General features: G+C 43.4%; 1 protein-coding gene and 1 long non-coding RNA gene across 4 annotated transcripts; both read right to left on the reverse strand.

Annotated features, from left to right (window-relative positions):
• Positions 1 to 12,929: 12,929 nt before the first annotated feature.
• Positions 12,930 to 14,427, reverse strand: LOC114862432 (uncharacterized). Of its 2 annotated transcripts, none has more exons than XM_029162720.2 (7): positions 14,308 to 14,427; positions 14,120 to 14,218; positions 13,911 to 14,035; positions 13,698 to 13,825; positions 13,475 to 13,534; positions 13,173 to 13,362; positions 12,930 to 13,088 (listed from the first exon to the last, which is right to left on the reverse strand). In XM_029162720.2, the coding sequence occupies exons 2-7, from the start codon at positions 14,145 to 14,147 to the stop codon at positions 12,978 to 12,980; spliced, it is 642 nt and encodes a 213-aa protein (XP_029018553.1). In that variant the 5' UTR covers positions 14,148 to 14,218; positions 14,308 to 14,427; the 3' UTR covers positions 12,930 to 12,977. The 2 variants fall into 2 exon arrangements, with proteins under 2 accessions (XP_029018553.1, XP_029018554.1); XM_029162721.3 differs by having other exon boundaries at positions 14,120 to 14,239; positions 14,308 to 14,395.
• Positions 14,428 to 16,951: 2,524 nt separating this feature from the next.
• Positions 16,952 to 18,041, reverse strand: LOC114862408 (uncharacterized). Of its 2 annotated transcripts, none has more exons than XR_008695677.1 (3): positions 17,557 to 18,041; positions 17,114 to 17,214; positions 16,952 to 17,029 (listed from the first exon to the last, which is right to left on the reverse strand). It is a non-coding gene; the product is annotated as an uncharacterized LOC114862408 (long non-coding RNA). The 2 variants fall into 2 exon arrangements; XR_008695678.1 differs by having other exon boundaries at positions 16,952 to 17,032.
• Between the last annotated feature and the right edge of the window lie 130 nt (positions 18,042 to 18,171).

The following is an 18,171-nucleotide window of genomic DNA, read 5'->3' on the forward strand; positions in this document are numbered from 1 at the left end:
AGGCCTGGTTGTTTCCATTCCTCTGTCTCTTTCTGATTGTCTTTTACAGCCATCGCTCCCCTGGGAGGAAGCCGTCATATTGTTTCTCCCTCCAGCAGATGCTCTCCTCCTGCTGCAATCTGTCTGCCGCTGAGCCAATATTATTAGGCGTTGGGTTTTTTTTTTTTCCTACAGAGGGAGGAGGGAGGAGGGAGGGCTGCATGTTCACATCTTCACAGCTCCGTCCGCTTATTCACAAGGCAGAAAAGGTTAAGAGCCAGTGAGACCACAGGAGAGGATTAGTGCCGTGAGAATTGTTTTTTTATTACTGTTAAGGTCACAGCCATATTTAAAATCCATGAGAGAGGAGCGTCGGTGGATGCGTGGAGCTCCGCGGAATCAGCCCCGACTTTGACGCCATTAAAGAGACACTGCGCGGCTCCCTCAGAATGTGAGATAGCGACGGAGGTGCAATAATGCTATCAGCAATCAGCTGGATTCAGCGCCGCGTCCACATGGAGGGGAACAGAGAGCCCGTCTGTGCCATGTGATATAATGGTCTGAAAAGGATTACGTCATCGTTTGGGAAGCAGGTGGGGGGAGAAGACTTGGAGCGCCCCCTGGTGTCCGCCGCTGCATCTGCACCCTGCTGATCCGCACCAGACAGGAGGCCTCGCGCCGCGTGGAGCCAGTGTGTTTGTTTGCAGCCACATCGGGAGCAGACCCCAGAAGAGCCTCTTAATGGCACTTACCGACTAATGGCGAAATGGCTTAAAAGCCTCGGCGGCCGCCTCGGTGCGGGAGGCACTCTGCGGCCGCAGCGCGAGGCCTCCGCGCTACCTGCTAATCATCTGTTCCTGCGCCATTCGCATTTCCACCGCTGCACCTCAGAAAAACACAAGTGGAGTATTGAATCAATTATACGTTATTTAGACACTCGTGCTACATTAGTGAGTAGTGAGTAAACTGGCGCCTTGTTTGATGACAGGGACACTTGTTTAGCCTCCAGTGGCTCCATGTCATGTCTCAGACAGACGCTCGGCACCGGGCAGAACCCGACCCACGCCGCTGGGGACAGTGATAATGTGATGTGAACCTGCAGCGGCAACACGGGCCGCTACCATTTTCTCCTCTTTGAACCCCGTCTGAACTGTAAGGAGAGAATACGCAGGCGATAAGTGATTTTCAGCACGCTTTTGAGGCTCTTTCTGGTTGGTCGATCCCAGCCGCGGCGTCCACTATACAGTATCGTTCCCGGAACCTGCCACGCCGCTCATTCCCAAAGAAAATGTAGCAGAACTAATAAGTCCAAACATTAGCTCAATCGCTCACGACCGCCGTGCAGGCAGCGATGCTCCGTCTTTGCTCCCTGATTTCACAGCCACCTCACAAATGCTGCTTATGATCTCATTTCGGTTGCTAATGTATTCAGCTGTTTTTTCTTCCCCTCCCGTTCCCGGCTCGCTTTGTTCTCGGGCTGTAAAGTGTTTAGTGCGCCAGAGTAATGATTTCTGAAAAGTGGTGTTTACAGGCTTGAATGGAGGCAGTGAGAAGCAAGCGAGCGCGGCCCAGGAGCAGTATGTAAATTTAATTATGTTTTCAATCTCAGCGGGTGATTTCTGCCCCCCGTCCGCGGCCGGGACGTCCGAGGGGAGACGACGCCGGGGTGCGTGTTTTACAGCAGACGAGGGGGAGTCAGCGGTTCCTGTATGCGGTGACTCATCAGTCCTCCTGCATTTGGGGACTCGTCGAGTGAAAATGCATGGAATGAAGAGAACGGCATCTTTATGTTTGTGCAAACAGCTGGACCGCATAGGCAAGTTCATAGTCAGAGCATTAAATGAGGCAAAGCTAAAATTGTTATTCAGGTCAAGTGTACTATGCTACTGAATGAGCACATTTTAATAGCACAGGATCCCTGAGGCAAGAAAAGCCGCTCCATTCACATTCCAAGCACCGCGGTTTCATTTACTGACCTTGAAGAGTCTTGTTTATACAAATTGAAATTAAAACGGCAAAGAGGAAGAAAATCACTCCCCGGGTTAATTTGCCTTCATGAAATAAACAGATCACACATGGAGAACATTACTTCGCCCGCTACTGGGATAATGAGCGTTACTCCGCTGGCGCGGCCCGCTCACGTATTCGCCGCGCGTCTGCGTCTAAAGGCCGCCATCCGTGAAGCAACAGAGACAAACAACGTGTCCCGTCTGCAAACCAGCGGAAAACGTGCTATGGTGTTATGATTTGTAGTCTTTGAGGTTTTAATGCCTATAAAAGCCGCTGTAATGGAAGTGGCCGGTGGAGGAACAGGAGGGGGGGCATCTCCAGAGCTGGCTGCAAAAGCCCGGGTCCCTGAGGTCCTCTATATGTCAGCCGGCCCCGCATGGCTGCGCAGGGCGCCGCACACACGGCCAACCTTTAGAAATGTCAGCGCGATAAAACCCGATGGATTCAACGCGCTGGACCTGCCGGTGTCAAACGCCATTAGTTTTAATCCCATTTGCAGTGAAATTGCTCTTGAAAGGTAAAGGGATCTATAACTGTCTGTGAGGCCGCAGTAAATCTCCCCTCGGTGCTGACGCGTCGCCTCCGCGGCGGGGTCGGCGTGCTGCGTCCGACAGACTGAGAGTGATGGAGCAGTGGAGGATTGTGGGAGACGCCCGTGAAGCGCTGCTGCGTCCACTGTGCTGCTCCGCGTCTGCGACGGCGCAGAGGTTCATTGGTGCCGTGATGACTCTATATGTTCTCGCTCTGCTGTGGCCCCTTTAAACCCCATTTGCTGCTCTTCACTCCTTATGTTGGAGGGAGAAGAGAGAACCGCTGAGCTGAATTAAATGAATGTTGCATGGGGGGGGGGGGGTGACGGACGGAATAAAACAAGAGCACCAGCAGAGTTAGTGTTCTGCTTTGGCTGCATCGCACCAGAGGTTGGCATTGTTTGCATAATGAGGTGAAGAACTATGCACTCAGCCACAAGTCAAACTGAAGCAACTTTTAAATAAAACCTAGAAGGACTGAACATTTTTCCCCAAAGACATTTACTGTTCAAGACAGAGCAAGATGCTAAAACCCTGTGAAGTGACCCAAAACATGGGAATATTAAAGTTATGATCCATCCCTAAACAAAAACATAATACAAATGTAGCACTTCTGATGCAGGAATATTTACTGGATGTCACAGTGACTAAGCATAATAATCATAATAATAACAATATGATCTGTATATATCTACTGTAAGTGCTGTGCTGCATTCCCTGACCACCAGTATGTGCTCATGGCACATAATGACGCATTAACAAACTGTTTCATTTTATTTTAGTTTTAATAATTTACTTTTTGTTAACACCAAACCATTTTTTCACCGATCCAGAATCAAACAATGCCTAGAGGTTATTGCTTTGGGCTCGTGTATAGTGCTTTACTTGTTGTTTATGTTGAAATAAATGAGAAGACTCTAAGCAACACTTAATCTAGGTCAAACATTCACGAGACAACATATTTTACACCAACTTCAGTCAGTGTGTGTGATAAAAGCACCCAGCTCAGACTCAGTGGCGTGTTTACTCTTCGTGCAGCCGGGTCGTATCGTACTGTACGTCTGAACCGCTTCCTCTCTGACACACACGAGGATGCTGGGAGCTGCTCTCCACTTCCTCATTCTGTGACGACTGCGGTTTCCGGTGCGAGAATGAAAATGCGGCGCGTTCGAGCGCGGCGGCTCAGCGAGAGCCCAGCGGCAACGCGTGGACCCGTCTATTAGGAGGCTTTGGTGCCAGTGCTCACAGCCGGTCTGCTGTGGCCCTGAGCTTCCCTCCAAGCGCCAGCCAGGGTTTCGTTCTCCCCTCCTCCGTGCACGTTTGGCTGCACGTGTTGCTGAGGAGCGTCGCAGCTGCTGCGTTCATTGTGTGAACGACCTCCTCGTCCCCGGCCAGCGGCCAGCGGGCGCTTGTTTGTGTTTCCGTGCCGCATCCCGGCGGCCTCGATTGCGTCTGAACCTCAGCGAACCCCCCCCCTCGGAAGATCGGGCCCAGCGTGCCTCTGCTTCCCTTTCCCCCCGATGGCCCATAAAGTCCGGTTACGCTGCACAGATGCTGCTCAGATGTGTCCACGTCCAGGAAACCATCGCTGAGCGGGAAGGACAACGTCCTGTGTGTGTGATAGCGGAGCGAGGACGTGAGGACACTGCGGTGTCATGCTAATATAACAGAACCTCTCTAATTGAACATATCGAGGGGAAGCCCCTGAGCAGCAGATGGTCCCTCTGCAGAGAGGTTTTGGACTCGGATTTGATTCTGTACAAGTGGGCTTTTTTCTGGCAGGCAGGCGTGTAGGCCAGACTGGAAAAACGCACAAAAAGGAGCTTTCATCGGTCCAAAACGTTGAGGCCGGCCTGTGCTGGCGCGTGCACAGTACAACGGCACATGCAGTCCGCTAGCCAGCAAGCGCTGTTTTTCCCAGACTTTAACAGACAGCTATTAAACACAACAGATCCATCTGTCCGTCCTTCCATCCCGTCCTTTACATTTTTCCTGTACATTGCACAATCCTTTTCTTTACGTTTGTAAGGAAACGCTGACCTCAAGTGGTACTTGCTTGTTACACAGCTCTGACAAAATGAACAGCTATGTAAGAATAACTGTGGCAGTCTTCACTGCTTCGGTGACACTGGCATCTCATCTAACAAACACTCACACTGCTTCCAGCAAAGAAAAACAAAAACAAGCAAAAGAAATACTGAACTTATTTTAGATCAGAGGCTACTGTGAATGGCGCAGCATTAACTGAGATTAACTGAGAACTGAGATAAATCCCCCCTCTGACCAGCAGGGGGCAGCGTCTCTCCATCCTGCAGGCTGATCTTTTTACTGACCACTCACTGGTCTCTTGAGATGCTGTACAGTTCTCGCATCCTCGTGGCATCATGACCAGCTGAGCACAGCTGCCTCTAGGTGCTTTCTCATCCACCGCATTATGTCTTGTTCTCCACATGAATGGAGAAATGTGGAGTTGCCATAAAAGAGACAGCAGATTCTGAGACAGATTCTCAGACAGATTAGATTCTGTGGATTTGCGTCCTCTAAGAGAGTTCAGTGTTGTTTGATATAATTGAAAACACTTGAAACAGTAGTTGAACCTGAAGAGAACCCCTTGAATGCAGCAGGTGACCGTTACCAGGCGTCTGCACGCGGTTGTATTCTCTCTTTGTTGCTTCTCGCGATTAAATTCTCAATGTAATTATGTGCACAATTGGCGAGTGGAACCATTTCTGTTCTGTTGTAATTAAAATATAATGAAACCCCTCTGAAAACTGGCAGCACTAGTACTAGTGTGTAACTAATGCTTTTGCACTCTCTGATGTTACCTGGTGCCCCCCCCCCCATTTTCATTAGTGGAACCACTCAAGTGCAAGTGAAAATTTAACAACATCATATAGCTTGCGCTAGTTTAAAAATCCTCCTCCACTCTAACAGCCAGAACTCTATTCGTGCACGGCGGCGTGTTCCCGTGTGGAGGCCCGTGGAGCAGCAGTTCACGCCGAGCCCGAGGTTGGAACCGTCCGCGAGGAGGAGAAGTGAATCCGCCAGCCTCCGCAGCGGCCCCATCCATCAGCGCACGGCCGATCGGGGGGTGGAGCAGAGCGGAGAGGAGGAGGGAGGCGCAGCTTCACTCCCACTGCTCACAGCCCAGGGTTTGTGTTTGGAAGCACAACGCTAGCTGAGGTCCAGAGTCGTTTTCATTGTCAGGCAAATAGGCCTACCGTGCACATCCCTACATACAAATACAGAATTACGCCATTACTTCAGGTGCGTTCAGGGCCTCTACGGAAAGTTGAGGCAAGTTTTGTTGGTTTCTATACAGAGTGAACCTGACTGACCCTGAAGCTGCTGAGTCAAATCCGCAGGTCCTCCCACACTGACAGTGGGACACCTCCGCGGTTAAATGAAGCTCACCTCTTCTAGATGTGGTCGCGACTGGTCAGTGTGATTTCTAAAGCCGTAAACTTTGAGTTGCTCCGTCGTCGTCGAGTGTTCTGCTTGGTGCCCCGGTGGTTTTCCTCTTTGTCTCGCTCTCTAAGATTTAAACACCTACTGGTTGCGCTGTATTAAAACATCAAGCACACATGTCCTCACAGTCACAGTTTACACAACTACACACTGCCTCAGCGATGTACAGTCAGGGGAGGCCCTAAAGAACATAAAATAGAAAATCATTATCTGTCTACTTATATGTGTAATGAATGCATTCATTATATAATGTAATGTAAATATTGCTTAAACATTTTCTTGAATAATAATTGTTGAATCCAAGCGTTTCCCAATATAATATGGGAAGAAACCCGAGCAACGATCCGAGCCTCAGCCTGAATATCAAAACCACACAAAATGGGGCTGTGCTTGTCACGGCTTGTCTCCAATATAATGTCTGCAGAATACAAATGTGTTATGCACCATGGTTTTCTACAGCCTGTAATATGTCTATCAATGTGTGTGACAAAATTACTATTTTTGTCTATTCTTTTGAGGCGCGACAGTTTTTTTATTTCATCCTGAAGGAGGCGAACGTGAGCTGACAGCTGCAGATGCTGCCTTCCACTACAACGGAGATTCGACCCTCCGTAAGCCCACAAATGTTTTTTATTCTTTCAAAAGATAACTGGATCACATCATCATTCTCAGAGGAGCAACCTGTACCAACAATTGATTAGCACCAGATTTTTTTAATTTCATTTAATCTTTAATTCATTTGAGATTAGTTATCTTTTGTTTATATTGGTAGATATTGAAGTGGGTTTGTCCCACGGTTGAGAGGACTTTAAAGTACTCTAGTCTCGCGGAGAAACGCGGAGCTACGTGTCCCCGCGTTTTCTTTACGTACTCACGCTTTCGCCGTCGTGTGCTTCGCCCTTCAGCTTAGCTTGTGCTACCGTTACGAGCTAACGCCTAGCTAGCTGCTGTGCTACGCAGACAGCAACCGGGCCATGTTCAAGTGTGAACTTTAACTCATTGTCGGTGAACAAAATTACGACGAGCTCAGATGGACAAAGTGGACATTTTTTTTCGCCTCTCTTTGTGAAGTTTAATGTTTGTTAATAATGTTTGTTGTAATATTAACGTTTTAATGCGAGTTAGGCGAACTTCCAGAGCGTGCGCTGATCTGCAGGGGACAACTACACGGTAGTAAAATAGTTCCGGATAAAATAAGAAAACATAAGCAGGACCACTGAACTACAACAATCTTCCGAACGACATGGCTGCATTTGAATAAGACAGTATAAGAAAGTGACAGAAGAGAATCAGGGACAACGTTTTGTTTGAACTGCTTCAGCTGAACGGGACGCACGAGGACGCAGCCCATCAATATTACACCGTTGTTTGCCTAACAAATCATTTGTTCATGTTTGTTGTACATGAAAACACGTCATTCCACCATTCTCCGTCTCCTGGACGTGTCCTTTCAGGTCAAATCATCTTATAAGATCAATCTACAGAGGGACAGAGTTATGCAGTCACCGGTGGTTCGGTTCCTTTGTAGAGACCCTTCATCCGCCCATAGACGAAGCCTGAAGCTGCTGCTGCAGCGCCTGCACCCGCAGCACGCGCAGGAGGGTTGTTTGAAGGCCTCAGCGTTTTAGTGTTTAATAATAACTATAAAACACAGAAGTTAATGTCTTCTAGATAATTCCCTAAAACAATGTAGGTCAGACACATATTTAATTTTTTACCCCACTTTTATTTACACATTTTTACCTAGGTTAAATTTGATTATTTACAACATTGGTTTAGCCTGTTTGATTCATGCGGACCAGATTAGGCCAAGCCGGTTAATGTGGATCAAGATGAAGCAACTTTCCTCCACACAGAAGAGACAAAGCATGTTGAAGTGAACTCTGTTAAGTGGCATGAACGCAGTAGCGCTGTGTATTGTGTTCTAAAGGAGTAAATAAAATAAAAGTTACTATAAAAAATTACTGTACTATATTCAGCATGATAGTATTACTGTCATGTATACATCCTGGAATGCAATGTTCTACCTGAATGTTGAACAACCACACAGAGCACATATTAAAACCTTTTGGGCTCTGGAGTGCCAATGGTACTGGTTCCTCATGCAACGGTGCCGTTGGGGCCCACAGAGACCAGCTTTATTAATAATAAGATTATTATCAGTAATATGAGATTTCAAGGATTAGACTAAACTACAATTTATTTCCGCCTCTCCGGTCAAATGACACAGAATCAACGATCAAAAGATTGATTAAAGAATCAACACTTCCCATCTGAAAGGAATCACAGTAATTCAATAGCACATGTTTTTCATTATTGAAAATGAAATTACTGTAGTTTTTACTGAATACTAATATGTTATCGTCAAAACCAATAATAATTTTATTTCACAGCTAGATTTGAACTCAGTACCTTTACATTACAAACTCTGCCCTCTAACCAGTTCCACCAACCACACAAAACAGGAGGTAATCGTCTGTACTATCAATAAAGCACATCCTTTATACCCCGAAGAACCAAATCAAATACCAGAGATCATTGGAGAGTCTCTGTTTATTAGTATTACTATATTTGCCATATGAACTGTATATTTATTGTTTTTGGCTGTTTAGTGCATGGTACTTCCTGTACATCCATATTTAATCCTTTACGTGTATCATATGTTGCTTGTGCAGTTCACTGTATTTTCAATGACATTTTTAAAGATCTAATTCTAATAGAAAGAGTAGCGTGATTGTAGAAAGCCAAAAAAGAACCATTTCATATCTACCCAACTGATTTACCTTTGTTTTTCTTGGTGTAAAAAGTTTTTCAGAGTGATTGTTGGATAGACATAATAGATAATTCCTTCAAATAAAAGGTCAGACAGGTATTTGTTTAATTTTTATAATTTTATTACATAAAATTGAGGTATTTACAAGATTGGCGGGCCAGTCTAGCTTAACGTGCCCCTCCAGTTAATGTGGTTGAGACCAAGGAGCTCTCTTTCCTTTAGAGCCTCCTGACGGCGTAACAGTGCCTGTTGTCGCCACTGAAGCTCCATGAGCTGCAAGCGGACACAGAAGAGAAGCGTTATGAGGGAATTCTGTGGAGTGACGGTAGCAGTGGATGCTGGCTGTGCAGGACTTACCCTCTTGTCTTGCGTTGGACCTTAAGGTCTGCGTCCCTGGACAGGGCGAGACGGTCCATTTCAAGCAGACGCTCTCCTTCCTTTGCCCTCTTGGCCAGCTGCAACGTTTTTGCAGCACTTTTCTCGTCCATCTGCTTTTGCAGCTGCTCTATCAGGTGTTTTCTACAGGAAAGCAAAGCTATTTAATACTATTTACTGTACATAGGAATAATACTGTGGTATGTTGCACATTCAAATACAGGTAGGAGAATAAAACCTGTAAAAAGAACTTTACCTGTACTCCTCTTTCTCAGTGCTGGTCCCATAAAAGGGTTTACGCCACACTTGATGCCGTCTGAAATATCAAACAAAGAATGGCATCAGCAATGTTGAATTCCATTTGCAGTTTGATTTCACAGAAGTGTGATTGACTCGGAGTTACATCGTGTTGTGTAAGTGTTCCCTTTGTTTTTTTGAGCAGTGTACATCACAGCTACACACAGGTGTGATTTCGCTACCTGCAATGCTCTGCTCTCTGCATGGACAGCGCCCTCTGCTGGTTGTGGTAGTGAACAGCGGACGTTTCCAGACTGACCGTGCGTCTTTGCGCCAAAGGTGGAAGCAAAGGGTTCAGTCTCGGAATCGTCTAAAAAGAAGAAAAGGCATTTGTTATTGACCGATCCGACCCCATGCTGTAAAACAACGTGGAGTGAGTCTGATCTCACGCGTACCTGATTGCTGCTGCAGAGTCGTCCGGAGTCAGAGATTAACGGGTACGTGGTGGGAGAGTCCCCGAGGGGGCGACTCTGTCTGACGGGACGCGTGTTCCCAGGAACACGCGTGACACTGATGGCAGCTACGGGGGAGAACGGGATAAACACAATCACTGCGTTTGTAACACTTACATTATAAGATAAGAAATATTTTAAAAGCCACTTACGTAGCTTCAGTTTGTAGTTTAGGCTCATGCTAGTTCTGCTAAATGTCCACCAGTCACAGACGATGGTTGTGCAGAAATAAACTCTCCAAAGTCTCAAATCTTGGGAGAGTTAATGCTCAGCTGTTAGTTGATAGAAAAAAGTTAAAGACTTGAGCTAAATTAACGCGAAGTCATGCAGATGTACTGACCTCCTGTACTGTAACTGCTGTATCTGTAACGGCCAGGTTGAGAGTGGATCACAAAATGGCCGCCTGCTGCTCTTATGTTCTGCCATAGCAACGACGAACCCGGGATGACGCAGGCCAACGGTTCTTATTCAAATAAATATATGGAAGCACATAAAGTCTGACTGAGTCTGTTTGTACAATTGTGGTTAGTCTATGAAAAATGATTGATTGTGCTGCTTGTAGAGCTGATCTCTTTCAACTCTTTTAGTCTTTTACATACTTGATTATAAAATGCACTTCTAGAATTAAACATATGTATTTATTCTGTTTTTAATGCATTTTATTGTGTTCCGAGCTGATGTATATTGTGGTTCCAAAGGAGTAAATAAAATGAAAGTTACAATAAACAGTTACTGTACTATATTCAATATGATAGTATTACTGTTATGCACCGTATACATCCCGCAATGCAATGTTCTACCTGAAAGTTGAACAACCACATAGAGCGCACATTAAAACTTTTTGGGCTCCGGATTCCCAACCTTGGTACTGGTCCTTCAGGCAACAGCACCATTGGGGGAGTTAGGACAATTCTAAGGACCCACAAACTTTGAGGGGTCCACAGAGACCAGCTTTATTAATTTCAATTTCACTTATATAGCGCCAAATCACAACAAAGGTATCTCATGGCAGTTTACAAGGTAAGGTTTAAGACGTCACACAACTAAACCCAACAAATGCCACATACAGTAAGCCTTTAATTGCAATAATTACAATTTGACAGCAACAGCGGACAGGAAAAACTCCCTCTCTAACGAAGAAGACATCTCCAGCAGAACCAGGCTGAATGTGGGCGGCCAACTGCCTCGACTGGTTGGGGTGAGGGAATAGGCAGAGAGAGAGAAGGCACAGCAACAACAACAAGCAACAACAGAGCACAGGCAGGATGGTGGACCAGAGATTGGACACAGGCAGGATGGTTGGATCGGGGTCTGGACACAGACAGCATGGTCCGCAGCTGCCCATCACAGTCACAGCTCTGAGTCCAATGATACCTGTAGGTGAGGACAGAGTGGGAGAAAGACGGGGGGAGAAGCATAACTACTGTAGAGAAAGAGACAAGGTTAGTTAAACATGGAACAATGATAGAAGGTTATTGGATAGAAGAGTTAGAAGGAAACAGAGGTGCTCAGTGTATAAACTACAGTAAGTCCTCCAGCAGTCTATATCTACTGCAGCTTAACTAACAGATGGTTCCTGTGACTAACAATCATTGCCAGTGACCTAAACCATCTCTAACTATGAGCTTCAACAAAAATGAAGATTTTAAGCTTGATCCTAAAGATGGAGAGTGTGTCAGCTTCTTGAATTTGAACAGAGAGCTGGTTCCACAGGAGAGGAGCTCGGCAGCTAAAAGCTCTGCCTCCCGTTCTACATTTAAAAACTGTAGGAACCACAAGTAGCCCAGTGCTCGTTGAACGAAGTGTTCTGCTGGGAGCATAAGGAACTATGAGGTTTTTCAGATAAACAGGAGCTTTATCATTAAGTGCTTTGTAGGCGAGTAGGAGAGTTTTAAATTATTTGCTACATTTTACAGGCAGCCAGTGCAGAGAAGCTACTGTAGGAGAAATGTGATCTCTCCTTCTAAGTCCCATCAGAACTCTGGCTGCAGAATTTTGAATTAGCTGTAGGCTTTTTAAAGAGCTGTTAGGACATCCTATGAGTAAGGAGTTACAGTTGTTCAGCCTAGAGGTAACAAATGCATGGATCAGTTTCTCTGCATTGTTCTGAGATAGGATGCTTCTGATTTTAAATAAGGTGAAAGTAGGCGGTTCTGGAGATTTGTTTAATGTATGATGTAAAAGAGAGATTCTGGTCAAAGATGACACCAAGGTTCCTCATAGTAGAATCTGAAGCTAATATCATGTCATCCAAAGTAACAATCTGACTTAACAGTGTCTCTCTGTGTTTATTAGTATTAATAATAAGATTATTATGAGATTTCAAGGATTAGATTAAATTACATCTAATTTCTGCCTCTCCGGTCAATTGACCCAGAATCAACAATCAGAAGATTGATTACAGAATCAACACTTCTCATCTGAAAGGACTCACATTAATTCAGTAGCGCATGTTTTTTATTATTCAAAATGAAATTTTTTTAATTTTTACTGAATACTGATATGTTATCGTTAAAACCAATAATACTTTTATCACACAGCTAGATTTGAACTCAGTACCTTTACATTACAAACTCTGCTCTCCAGTCTAACCAGTTCCACCAACCACACAAAATAGAAGGTAATTGTCTGTACTATCAATAAAGCACATCCTTTATACCCCGAAGAACCAAATCAAATACCAGAGATCATTGGAGAGTCTCTGTTTATTATTATTATTATTATATTTGCCATATGAACTGTTTATTTATTGTTTTTGGCTGTTTAGTGCATGGTATTTCCTGTACATCCATATTTAATCCTTTACGTGTATCATATGTTGCTTGTGCAGTTCACTGTATTTTTCAATGACATTTTTAAAGATCTAATTCTAATAGAAAGAGTAGCGTGATTGTAGAAAGCCAATATAAACCCAATTCATATCAACCCAACTGATTTATCTTTGGTTTTCTTGGTGTAAAAAGTTGTTCAGAGTGATTGTTGGATAGACATAATAGATAATTCCTTCAAATAAAAGGTCAGACAGGTATTTGCTTTTAATTTTTCTAATTTTATTACATAAAATTTAGGTATTTACAAGATTGGCGGGCCAGTCTAGCTTAACGTGCCCCTCCAGTTAATGTGGTTGAGACCAAGGAGCTCTCTTTCCTTTAGAGCCTCCTGACGGCGTAACAGTGCCTGTTGTCGCCACTGAAGCTCCATGAGCTGCAAGCGGACACAGAAGAGAAGCGTTATGAGGGAATTCTGTGGAGTGACGGTAGCAGTGGATGCTGGCTGTGCAGGACTTACCCTCTTGTTTTCGTCTCGGTACACCAGTAAAGAGGTCTTGCGTTGGACCTTAAGGTCTGCGTCCCTGGACAGGGCGAGACGGTCCATTTCAAGCAGACGCTCTCCTTCCTTTGCCCTCTTGGCCAGCTGCAACGTTTTTGCAGCACTTTTCTCGTCCATCTGCTTTTGCAGCTGCTCTATCAGGTGTTTTCTACAGGAAAGCAAAGCTCTTTAATACTATTTACTGTACATAGGAATAATACTGTGGTATGTTGCACATTCAAATACCGGTAGGAGAATAAAACCTGTAAAAAGAACTTTACCTGTACTCCTCTTTCTCAGTGCTGGTCCCATAAAAGGGTTTACGCCACACTTGATGCCGTCTGAAATATCAAACAAAGAATGGCATCAGCAATGTTGAATTCCATTTGCAGTTTGATTTCACAGAAGTGTGATTGACTCGGAGTTACATCGTGTTGTGTAAGTGTTCCCTTTGTTTTTTTGAGCAGTGTACATCACAGCTACACACAGGTGTGATTTCGCTACCTGCAATGCTCTGCTCTCTGCATGGACAGCGCCCTCTGCTGGTTGTGGTAGTGAACAGCGGACGTTTCCAGACTGACCGTGCGTCTTTGCGCCAAAGGTGGAAGCAAAGGGTTCAGTCTCGGAATCGACTAAAAAGAAGAAAAGGCATTTGTTATTGACCGATCCGACCTCATGCTGTAAAACAACGTGGAGTGAGTCTGATCTCACGCGTACCTGATTGCTGCTGCAGAGTCGTCCGGAGTCAGAGATTAACGGGTACGTGGTGGGAGAGTCCCCGAGGGGGCGACTCTGTCTGACGGGACGCGTGTTCCCAGGAACACGCGTGACACTGATGGCAGCTACGGGGGAGAACGGGATAAACACAATCACTGCGTTTGTAACACTTACATTATAAGATAAGAAATATTTTAAAAGCCACTTACGTAGCTTCAGTTTGTAGTTTAGGTTCATGCTAGTTCTGCTAAATGTCCACCAGTCACAGACGATGGTTGTGCAGAAATAAACTCTCCAAAGTCTCAAATCTTGGGAGAGTTAATGCTCAGCTGTTAGTTGATAGAAAACAGTTAAAGACTTGAGCTAAATTAACGCGAAGTCATGCAGATGTACTGACCTCCTGTACTGTAACTGCTGTATCTGTAACGGCCAGGTTGAGAGTGGATCACAAAATGGCCGCCTGCTGCTCTTATGTTCTGTTATAGCAACGACGAACCCGGGATGACGCAGGCCAACGGTTCTTATTCAAATAAATATATGGAAGCACATAAAGTCTGAGTCTGTTTGTACAATTGTGGTTAGTGTATGAAAATGATTGATCATGCTGCTTGTAGAGCTAATCTCTTTCAACTCTTTTAATCTTTTTCTAGTATTCAAGTAAATATATGTATTTATTCTGTTTTTAATGTATTTTATTGTGTTCTGAGCTGATGTATATTGTGGTTCTAAAGGAGTAAATAAAATGAAAGTTAAAACACACAGTTACTGTTCTATATTCAATATGATAGTATTACTGTTATGTACTGTATACATCTTGCAATGCAATGTTCTACCTGAAAGTTGAACAACCACACAGAGCACACATTAAAACTTTTTGGGCTCCGGATTCCCAACCTTGGTACTGGTCCTTCAGGCAACAGCATCATTGGGGGAGTTATGACGATTCTAAGGGCCTACAAACTTTGAGGGGTCCACAGAGACCAGCTTTATTAATTGTCAATTTCAATTTTAATTATATAGCGCCAAATCACAACAAAGGTATCTCAAGGCATTTTACAAGGTAACGTTTAAGACGTCACACAACTAAACCCAACAAATGCCACATACAGCAAGCCTTTAATTGTAATAATTACAATTTGACAGCAACAGTGGAGAGGAAAAACTCCCGTTCTAACGAAGAAGACATCTCCAGCAGAACCAGGCTGAATGTGGGCGGCCAACTGCCTCGACTGGTTGGGGTGAGGGAATAGGCAGAGAGAGAGAAGGCACAGCAACAACAACAAGCAACAACAGAGCACAGGCAGGATGGTGGACCAGAGATTGGACACAGGCAGGATGGTTGGATCGGGGTCTGGACACAGACAGCATGGTCCAGTGACTTGAACCATCTCTAACTATGAGCTTCATTAAATAGGTAGGTTTTAAGCCTGATCCTAAAGGTGGAGAGTGTGTCAGCTTCTTGAACCTGAACAGGGAGCTGGTTCCACAGGAGAGGAGCTCGGTAGCTAAAAGCTCTGCCTCCCGTTCTACATTTAAAAACTGTAGGAACCACAAGTAGCCCAGTGCTCATGGAACGAAGTGTTCTGCTGCACTCAAAAAAAAAAAAAAACTTGTTGGATGAACATAATAAAATTGTGGAAAGTATTTCCACCTAACTAAAATGCGTTAACATAGCAAGAAATCATTTTGCTTAGTGAACTAAATTTAAACAGGATGAAGCAACATGATATATTCGTGTTATTGTTACCTAATGACCATGGGTCAGTCCCACTAATGTTTTTAGGGTTGATTGAACATAATTTTCTTGGGTTATTTGATCATGTAGATATTAATACTTGTTACTTAATTTTATAGGGTAGTAACAAGTTAATTTAAATTAATTCAATTAATAAATTATGCTATACTAACACAATGTAAAGTTATCAAATGTTTTGTGCCAAGATTAGCTTTTCAAAATTACATACAAATAAAGTCATCTTTGAAACAGTATTTCTATTATGCAAACTAACATATATCCCCAGCTGGTGTGTAGGTTGGAGAAGACACAAAGCACATTGGATTTAGACTGGTTAGAATACTTTATAAGCTTCATAAAAACAATAAAACAGCTTTCAAATGTCAAAGGCAGCTACAAAATGTCGCTAACATCCAGTATTGTACATACAGCATTGGGCCAATATTTCAAACAAATTTTAGTGAAGGGTAGCTGAGGTTGAGAGCATATACAAGAGCAAACAACAACACAGCATGTGGGACACTACCCAACTCATCCAGGACTTGAAACGATGACTACATCTTCAGGGTCATCATCTGCCTCTGCATCTTTGTGAATGACAAAAACTTCAAGCATTGTCTCTATCATGGCTTCTTCAAGGCGTCCACGATCTGAAATGTAAAATTAAAAAAAGTGGATGATGTTATATAATACTTCAACTTTTAAAGCATATATAAATCATTATCAAATTTTAAATTTACATGAAATTAAAAAAAAACATTCTTACCATCCATTCTTTCACAAGGTTGCCAGGATCTTCATTGAGGAACACACACTGGGCTTAAAGGATGTACTCTTCTGTCATCAATGAAGTTAGCCTTTAGGCCAAACAAAGTAATCACACAAAAAACAAAACAATTTTAATTTATTTTAAGGAACAATTTTAATTCAAGTGAGTAGCTGTCACTAACATATTACGACATAGATTTATTCCCATCATCATACCTGGGTTATGGGAACCATGATGCTCTTAATCTTTTGTCCTTCAATGCCGCCTTCCTTGCCAAACACCGTTTTCAGGTCTGAAGAATAACCATCCAGCATGGAGAATAACTGTTGCAGCAAACTGTGGTAGTCCTCTTAAATTTATTCTTAAAAAGAAAAAAGTTATCAATGCACTGAATGGCAAATATGTAAACAATACTTTTTGATACATTTTAATATATTTTGTTTGTCTGATCAGAATCACATTGTGTGTGTGTGTGTGTGTATATATATATATATATATATATATATATATATATATATATATATATATATACACACATCTCAGAAACACAGAAGACAGCAGGCCATCTGGTTTTGAACTCGGTGACTTCTTGCCTTTTGTGTGCAACAGTCGTATCTACTAGAAAAAGTCACGCTGCACTCCTTGCATCTCTAAATACCTTAGAGTCTATTTATGTTATTTCTTTTCATTCTCTCTTACCTTATTTTTTCCTCAACAACTTGTGGACATGTAGACATTGGACGCGACACTAGCAGGTGATTCCCTTTCCTGCTGTCTCTTCTCAGCTCTAGAATGGGACACTTTCACAGAATGGCCAATGGAGGTGAACATCAGGAGACACATTTTAAATGATAAAGAACACGTTTCAGGTCAAAAAAGCTGTAATAAATTAGGAAATCAATTATGTGCTGTGAAATGAGTACACAATCTTATAAAAAAGGTACAAATGTTAAAGTTTAATTAAATAAATACTTGTGTAAGGTTCCTTTACCGTGTGAAACAAATAATAGATTTATGATAATACGATATACAATGCAAACAATATGTAGAGTGAAAAAACTCAAACACCATTTTGGTAGGTTCGTGGAAATTACCTCAGGAAATGCATGACAGCACATTTCTATTTAATGTTCATGGGTTACCTTTCCATTAGGGCAAGTTTCTGTACTTCTGTTTTCCGTTTCCAGTAGTTCTCTGCTCTAACACCTGCGGACGGAGAGTATATGTCAGAAAATATTGCACCAACCTGAACAAATGCCGCTGACTCGTAAAATCCTCGTCGCATCCAAACCGACCGAGGGGCAACGCTGATGTCGGTTATTTGAAGTTTGAAAATCCCGCGCTCGCGCGATGAACTCGCATTGGAAATACGTAAAAGTCTCACTCCTAACTGAGCAAAGATCGCCGTTTAATGGCTATAAAATAAAAACAATTAATATATATATATTTAGTGCAGATAAGCTTATTTAAAACTAGCACGTTGTCAGTGTTGTACGGAAGCTAGCTAGGTTAGCTTGTGAGCACAGGCGCAGTCACATAACACGGATACGTACTCTAGCTAATTAAACATCCAAAATGCTAAAGGGCACTATATATAGCTACTAACAACATTCCTGCACTCATGCGGTTTTTTATTCAATGAACGTTAAACTTACCTTCTTGCACGCATCATGAACAGGTGTTTTCCTTTACGTCAGGATCCTGAAGAAGCGGCAGTGCCGTAGTCCAAGTTGTGAATTTGCTCATTACTGCCACCT

Source organism: Betta splendens, chromosome 9 (assembly GCF_900634795.4).
Source record: "Betta splendens chromosome 9, fBetSpl5.4, whole genome shotgun sequence".
Taxonomy (NCBI): domain Eukaryota; kingdom Metazoa; phylum Chordata; class Actinopteri; order Anabantiformes; family Osphronemidae; genus Betta; species Betta splendens.

Bases quoted from the DNA above. Each gene is read 5' to 3' on its own strand.
- LOC114862432 (XM_029162720.2), bottom strand. From the start codon at position 14,147: ATGAACCTAAACTACAAACTGAAGCTAC. The intron at 14,036-14,119 runs GTAAGTGGCTTT...TCTCCCCCGTAG, and splicing joins AAACTACAAACTGAAGCTAC to CTGCCATCAGTGTCACGCGT. The intron at 13,535-13,697 runs GTAGCGAAATCA...TTGATATTTCAG, and splicing joins CAGAGAGCAGAGCATTGCAG to ACGGCATCAAGTGTGGCGTA.